Below are 8,053 nucleotides of genomic sequence, written 5' to 3' on the forward strand. Positions count from 1 at the left end.
ACACCCCAGCTCTTCTGTCCAGCGCCTCCTCTCAGGGCTGGGGGAGTAGGGTCCTGATTCTTACCCTGGACCACTTCCTGATCTGCAGACCAGCACCGATACTGCCTGGACCCCCCTGTCCCCGTACTGTCCTGCTGTGCTGTGCTGTGCTGTGCTGTGAGGCGGTTACACCTGGCATATCAGTGCCCTTGTCTGGTTAGTGAGCTGTGGCCCCGGACTATCAATCCTCAACCCAGGGACTGATCCATCCATTCCTTAAATGCTGTTGTGTATCAGTCCATCTTTAGCTATCTGTCAATCATCCATCTTTCTAGCTTCATTGATGCGGAGTCCTGGTTTGTGGGCTGCTGCCTGTCCTCTCCTCAGTCTAGGTCTGTGGTCTTTCACTCTACCTGGTACTTCAACCATGAACACACACACGCACACACACACAAACAAACAGTCATAACACCTGCATACACAGCACATTGGAAATACCCTGGACACACAATGCATCTTTACAATTATCTGTCAGTTACGCTTGGACACTCGTGCCCCCCATTTGACGACAGTACTGTTGGATTCCTTGTGACTGTTGACATGCAGACCTGTTGCTTTATTGCGGTTTTGTTGTTCCTCAATCTTGCCGGCCATCATGTATACTGTGTGTTGTATCTACTATTCAGTCCCTTAGCTCTGTGTTGGCTTTATCTGTATTAGAGTTCAGTTGCTCCAGAGCAGCTATCTCTGGAGAACTATCTGGATGGGCCAGGGCCGTGTCAGGGCTGCATGTGGGCTGTAGCCATTGGTGCTGGCTGACTACAGTATGCAAACATTACATCAGTTTCAGTTCTTCAGTCTTCAGCTCAAAAAGGGAACTACCAGATTCACACTTACTTTCACTCGGCTTTCAGTAGACCGCATTTGTTTCTTCAAACGGCTGTGATCATTGCTGTCGATCAGTAGGGGTTTTCTCAGGTTGTGTTTTTTCTGTAGTCTTTCTGCTAAATAAAATCATAGCTGTTATTCAGTCGGTTTTATACCACACAGCTTGCTGGCCTCCATGTGAAGGGTCTGTCTTAAGCCAGAGCCTTTCTGACAGCTGACAGATGAACAACAAGGAGGGGCATTACTCCTCGTGGTATTTCTTCAGTTCTTGCCAGATTTCCCTCCCCTTTTGTGGAAGCCAATTTTATGAGCCTGGGCTATTCGGTCCAAAATGGTGGGTTCTCTTTTGCATTGATTGATGGCTGTATTTTACATGGTTAACATTGATATTACTGTGATTTGTTGTGTTGCCACCAGTCTGCACCAGTGTCCCTTTTTTCTGAAGACTTAAGGGAAAGCTTTTATGTTGTTAGGGCTTGTGTTATTTAATGATTCTGCTGGACACAAGATATGTATTTTGACACGGATATGTGTGAATTGTTTAACAGTGTGGCTCATTACTTTGTGTTTAGTTTTCTGGGAAACCTCCATGAATGTGATTCTATGCCCATAATCAACGAAAGCTGCACTACAACTATCTGATGTGACAACATGGATGTGCTTATACATTTTGTGTGTGTTTTTGGACTTCCTTGGGATTGACGATGTCTTACCACTCATGTGTAGTCTGGGCAGCCAGATTGTGGTGACGGTCCATCCTAATCAGCAAGTGTCCCTGGTCTGTGCGTGTATGTGTCTTTGCTGAACTTGGGCTCATTTTTTGTTTTTGAGTTAGATTACTCCAGATTTTAGATGAGACTTGCTATCGATAAAGTGTAATCCTCAGCACATTTTCCTCTCTAGTTATAGAGAGCCACACTTATTTGTATGCATGTATTAATGTACGTGTGCCTGTCTGTGCGTCTGTCTGTATGCTCCTCTCAGCTCGTAAGCAACCCATATCTCCCCTCTTTCCTGAACTAAGACTCATTTGTGAACTGTGAGCTGGTCCCAGTGACGCGTCTACTGGGCTGGGAGGGTTTGGGGGGATTAACCCTCCTGTTGTGTTCAGACAGACCCCATCTGTTGTGCCCGGGGTCCTCTGCACCCCTATGGTCAGTGCCTCCTCTTTGCCATGCCCAGAGAAGGGCCACCCCTCACCCTCATGGTCCCCATACCGTGGTTTATAGACTCTACTCACTTACTGTAGCAGATCACAATCATTGGAATGGTTATATTCATCTGAATATTCTAATTCAAATGAATTAATCAGTAAAAAGCGACATCTCTTCAAAACTAGCAAAGACGATCTGAGAAAACAAACACTTCCTATGAGAATTCATGACTGAAAATGCTGTGTGAGTGTGTACGTAGTCAGGGCTTCAACAGGAATTGAAGCCGCAGAATAGAAGTAATGTACGATCCAAGCTCAAGAGAGAACAGACTTGATGATGCATCATTAAATAATGGTCATGTTGTGAATTGGCTTAAGGGACACTTCTTTTTAATAGTTTTGGTTGATGACTCAAAATAACCTTTTACTTGGCCTTTCATATTTCACCTTTTCTGATCAGACCAGCTACTTTGTCTTCAAATTCATGATTAGAAATTTTGGTGGTCCCTAGATTTGTGGTGTAACCCTTTAATTTCAGGCAGCTGATCTCTCCATCATTATGACACACCGACTCAATGTTCAGGTAGAATTTATTTTTTCTGAATTCAAACCCAAACAATAAAAGGGATACCTTCTACTGTAAAAACCTTAGCGATTTAAAATTAAATGAACCTAAGGATGAATGAATGAATTATGATGTATTATTTTGACTTTGACGAGTGCTGGCACTCGCTGACACAAAATTTGAAGTGTTCCAGTGGAATAAAATCCCTGCTTTGTTTTCATTGTTCTTCTGCATTCCAATAGTTCAATAAATATGTAAAACAGCAATATTTAAATTAATAATGCTCACCTGTTGCAATGAGTTTTTGTAATGAAGGGAGAGTGAAGATGTGAAATGGAATTTTGCTAATATCTTTATCTTGTCATGATTTCTCCTCACTGTGCATTTTGGCTGGAATTTATAATCTGCAACAAAACGCTTTGTACTTCTTGACACGCTTATAGCCAGCATTTGGCGTGACATTGTTTTCTTTGAGTGTCCATGTGAATTTGTGTATTTCTAAGGACTGAAAAGAGTGGGGAATGTACTGTACAGTTTGTAAATAAATTGCACCAACTGGGAGCCATATTTATGTGTGTATAAAGCTGACTTCTCTAATCTGTGATGTGTTGCTTGCTGCCCCTTACTTGGGAACTGAAAAGGAGTCCTTGTGAAACTAATACAAGTCAATCATTTGGTCGAGTGTTAACAGGTAGAGGTAAATGTAGACCCAAGTAGTTTTGCCACCTTTGTGTTTGAATAATCACATGTAAGGGAAACATAGGTCTTTAGGTTAGCTGCTAGCTACCACTGTGGGCTGGTACTATGAGCATTCATTCATCCTGGCGCTGTGAATATCATCATTTAAAACCACCTACAGCTATTCACTGTTGTAAATAAATGACACATAGTAAACAATACACTCTCCTTTGTGAGGAGTGAAATACTGTATATTTTTAAGATCTTGGAATCGGCATAAAAAAAGCTGGACAAGTACGGCCATAGTTAAGCTTAAGCAGAGAGAGAGAGAGAGAGAGAGTTGTACAAACATAGACAAGTAAATATGTGGTGAAATATGTAATATTTTTTTATATTACTCATTAACTCTAATAGGAGTATTCAATTGCTGCAATTCCTCAAGCTTGTCACTGAAAGCAACCCGGCACCTAACCAAAGAAATGAATAAATGTGATGTGTTAATTCTGTACAGCTGCACATGTAAACTAAAAAGCATGTGAATCGCACTGGTGGAGTTTTATGTTCTGACTGGTCCAAGATCAGACATATGGACATGCCCACTCTGGCCTCCCCCCTAATGTACGAGTGAGTGGATGTTCGGCAGACATCCTATTGGTCCTTCTGAATGATGCTTTTCTGTGAAAACCAGAATGTGTGGTACACAGATAGGCTTGGAAGGTAGCAGGAGAGAGAGGAGGGGTAAAAGAACATAAATACTAAGACGTTTCTGTTTTTTTCTTTTTTTGTATCTTCCTCTCCTGTCCCTGTTGCTGCCCGGTGGTGTTGTGGGGCTCATGCCGTCTCAGCCAGTAGCTGCTCACGGCGCTCCCCAGAGCAGTAAAAATGCAGTTTCCGTGGCAACAGCCTCACCTCCACTGGCATTGCCTCGTACTCCTCATTGTCAATGTGGAAAAAGCCAGCGCCCTCCTATGGTTGGAAAGAGAACAACCATTTACTCTCAGCCACTCAGAGCGAAGACCTTCCAGTTGATGACAGAGCAGGAAAGGTTTGTGTAAATGTGTTTATTTCAATTTATGTATAATTCTTATGACCAAGATGAAAACATGTTCACAAATGAACACAGGCAAAGATGAAAGCAACCGATATGCAGGCAAGCTGGAAACACCTGAACGTAGAATTGAATAACCAGCATGCAACTTATCTATGCAGACAGAAACAACCTACCTGTTGTGGGTTAAGTTTGCAGGCACTGGCCTCCAGTTTCACAGCATTGGGCATACACGCCGAAGGGTCCTCCGCTTTCTCAGTGCTACACACACATGCACAACAAGAAAAAAAGATACATCTAAACTCAGACATTTCTAATCAAAAGCAAAAATTTCAAGACAAACCCCCTCACCGATTGACTCACCCCATAGTGATGAACTGACCAACCGTGAGGGCATCTGGCTCCACACAGACTAGCATTGCATCATCTGCCCGCTAAAAGAAAGAAAGAACGAAACAAACAAACAAACAAACACACCAACACACAGAGAGAGTTAAGGATACACTCGCACAGTGAATAATGAGAGAATAGTATGGTAGTTAGTTACCCAATAGTACTACCCATTTATAATGAGAGAATATAAGTTAGTTAGTTAGTTATTAATATCCAAGAGTACCGACCCGTTGCACAGGGTTTTTGTTCTGGGTGCTGACTACCAGCTCTGCCGTAGAGATCTCCATCTCCTCCCATCGCTCTGGCTCTGGCTCTTTCGGAAGTTCTAAACACACACAGACACACAGACACACACAGACACACACACACACACACACAGACAGACAGTATAAATTCCAAAAACAGGCAGAAGACAGTACTAACATCCTTTTTGTTAAAAAAAGTTTTGACTGACACACATACGGTCAGTTTCACACACGCACTGTTACATTATTACCTATTACAGGAGGGTTCCAGTAGTTCTTCCACCTGCGGACGATGCGGTATGCGAGATTGGGGCGTGTGAGTTTCTGTGGTATTTCATCTGCTGGTCGTGGAACAGGGGGCAGCAGGGACAAGGAGGCCTGTCGCACCTGAGGCCACTCCTAGTAGACACACACACACACACACACACACACAGATATCTCAGTCTGGCCACACTCACATGCCATTCATCACAAAATCAACCAATGTCCAATCCAGGTCGAGGTGGTTTCGAGAAGCTGTGTCAATTAACCCGGGTTGACACCTATCTACTAAAAATCAACCCAGGTTTAACCAAACCGAATACTGTTATGAAAGGGGTATGTTATAGCGGTATGTTATAGCGGTAGAAAAAAACATTACTAGATTTATGCACATCCACTGGTGACAAAAAAGTATCAAAATAAAAAGTGTCCACAAAAACAGCTGCTTTCAAACCAGGTCTTTCTCAGGTTATCCCACACGCACTGTTACATTAACATCTGGTGATAATAAAAAGACATTGCAGGAAATTCACCCTTAGTGTGCTGAACCAATGAGCTGCTCTGGTTTTCAATGGGCCAAGGTACCAGTACCTGAAGGCACAAACACAAACATAAGTAACAGGTCATAATCAACCATTAGAGTTATGTAGCTTGCAAATGGCTGAAGGCTATAAGTAAAATGAAATTATATGAAACATGCACGAAATACATGAGGTATGTGCTCTTTACATATGCGGTGTGTATATGTGTTATAAGTATTTAAAGGGGCTGCTTACTTGCTGATAGTGGAAGCTACATCTCTGAAAGCCCCCCAGCGGAGACTGACCAGAGCGAACACAGGCTGTTCTTTTTCTCCCTACACACACACACACACACACACACACACACACACACACACACACACACACAGTCAGTCATGAAAACGTTATCAAATATAAACTGGCCTCTCTGGGGATCACATGCAAACTAAAACGATCACATTAGATTGGAAGACCCGTTTCAGCAAAACACATGGTAGGTGAGCCTTCTATCTCACCTGAGCGAGTTTCACACATAGCCTCACCTGAATCTGCAGAACATCCAGGGGAATGGTCTCTCCCTTCAAAATTGACAGCGTTGCTGAGGTGATGCGTCTGATAGAGAAACATACCAAGAGACACATAGAGAGGCAGGGATCAGAATGGCAGAGATGGCACATTAACTTCACCTCGACCATACTCTAACTCTCATGTTATACTTACTTGACTTTATCATCAGTCACAGGATGTAGGCTGTTGCTCAGGGAATTCTGGGAACCAAGTGGTATGAATCCAATGGGTGTCTTACTAAACGCTCCCTGTAGGTGGAATACATGTGTTTTTTTTTCTCACTGTTTCTCACTGACCCAGTAGTAAATTACCTAGTAATGATTTTAATTTAACTTCACCATACCCACACAATAATTAGAGAATCTCTCACCTCATCAGCTCTCCTCAATAGCCCTGTAATAACCTGTACAAACACATCAACAGGATTACATAATGAACATAATACCAAGCATGACTCATAACTGGTAAGGAATCTGAACAATAGTAGGGTTACCTCTTGCAGTGTTCCATCTCCTCCAGCAACTATTAGCATATCCGTTTTTTCCATCAACTCCATCAGCTTCTTGGCCTGACCCTCATAGTCTGTCTGCAGAAGAAATAATGCGTGTGACCACAAGACATACACAGAGAAAATGGCTAAGGCAGAAAGTAAGAGAGAAGTACCTTCACTAATTTCACTTCCACACCAGCCAGGTGTAAAATGGGTGCTGCATTCTTTTCAAACAGGTTGTTGGCCTTCCTATTGATCAGACCGGAAGTATATGATCAATACAGTCGCCATGGCATCATAAGAACTACTAAACTTATGAGCTGGCGGATGACTTACCCACTGCATGCAGCCGGGTTCAAGATGACAGTTGCTTTCTTTAACTGCTCCTGAGGGCCAATTAGTTGTCGCCCATATTCCTATACAGATAATACAAATTAAATATAAATCAGTATGTTAACATACAAACAGCAAACATGAGTGGATACCCTTTGAGGTCAGACCATGTACATGGTACCTTTAAATCCAAAGCAGGCAGACAAAACTCACCCTAGCTTCTTGACAGGCTTCTCTTCGTAAAACATGGTCACTGTGTAAACGAAAAGGGAATGATTCAGACACAGCAAAAAAAAAAAAACGCCAGCAATCTTTGAACCACCACAGATCAATTTGAATCTTAATCCAAACTGCACGTCTACGAAATGCTGGTGGCACTTAAGGTTACTATGTGCTATCACTAATAGGCTATTTTGTCCTTCAAATAATTAGTCGATGTCTGCTATGCAAAACAAACATTTGACTAAGCACTAACACATACATTTCAAAACAATGCAAACACTGACAGTGCAGCAAACTACCTGGAGGACTAGCGAAGGAAATCAAATAAAACACAGTAGCCACAGCGGCAAACTAGCGTCCACGGATAACCCACCTGTGTTTTCCATACAACCAGTGACCACCGTACGACAGGACACACACTGCAAATGTGGACTTCTTCCAGTGATTCCGTAGCGTCCGAAACACTTTCACAACACGGGCCATAATACTAAAATCTATTGCTCAAATCATCACCACTGCAGTTGATTTACTGGTAGTATGTGCCCCATTTAGGCAAAACATTTAGCGGGTAAGCACTCAATTTGCTGTCACTCTCCTCTAACGCATGACACGAGATGTCCACCAACGAAACCACTCCTCCTGCGGCGGAAACGAAGCCCAAGACTCTAATGTTCCGCTTGATGAATTGATTTATTCCAGGCACGCATACA

At 42.7% G+C, this 8,053-nt stretch overlaps 2 protein-coding genes across 2 annotated transcripts in view; one reads left to right on the top strand and one right to left on the bottom strand.

The window, feature by feature from the left end:
- Positions 1-3,263, top strand: part of dennd11 (DENN domain containing 11) — a 10,142-nt gene extending 6,879 nt beyond the window's left edge. The window contains exon 9 of the mRNA XM_080842244.1: positions 1-3,263. This exon is cut by the window's left edge and continues 441 nt beyond it. The gene's annotated coding sequence lies outside the window, so the exon portion shown is untranslated.
- A 242-nt stretch (positions 3,264-3,505) lies between these two features.
- agk (acylglycerol kinase) lies at positions 3,506-7,933 on the bottom strand. Its single transcript, XM_080841596.1, has 15 exons — positions 7,717-7,933; positions 7,335-7,374; positions 7,125-7,204; positions 6,962-7,037; positions 6,792-6,884; positions 6,669-6,701; positions 6,452-6,546; positions 6,274-6,343; positions 5,987-6,066; positions 5,744-5,801; positions 5,201-5,348; positions 4,932-5,029; positions 4,675-4,745; positions 4,488-4,572; positions 3,506-4,229 (listed from the first exon to the last, which is right to left on the bottom strand). The coding sequence occupies exons 1-15, from the start codon at positions 7,824-7,826 to the stop codon at positions 4,095-4,097; spliced, it is 1,272 nt and encodes a 423-aa protein (XP_080697722.1). The 5' UTR covers positions 7,827-7,933; the 3' UTR covers positions 3,506-4,094.
- Between the last annotated feature and the right edge of the window lie 120 nt (positions 7,934-8,053).

This window comes from Sprattus sprattus (assembly GCF_963457725.1).
Source record: "Sprattus sprattus genome assembly, chromosome: 7".
Taxonomy (NCBI): Eukaryota; Metazoa; Chordata; class Actinopteri; order Clupeiformes; family Clupeidae; genus Sprattus; species Sprattus sprattus.

Excerpts from the sequence above, each read along its gene's own strand:
- agk (XM_080841596.1), bottom strand. The coding sequence starts at position 7,826 with ATGGCCCGTGTTGTGAAAGTGTTTCGGACGCTACGGAATCACTGGAAG. Across the intron at positions 7,038-7,124 it reads AACCCGGCTGCATGCAGTGG|GAAGGCCAACAACCTGTTTG; the intron begins GTAAGTCATCCG and ends TCTGATCAATAG. Across the intron at positions 6,344-6,451 it reads GTGACTGATGATAAAGTCAA|ACGCATCACCTCAGCAACGC; the intron begins GTAAGTATAACA and ends TTTCTCTATCAG.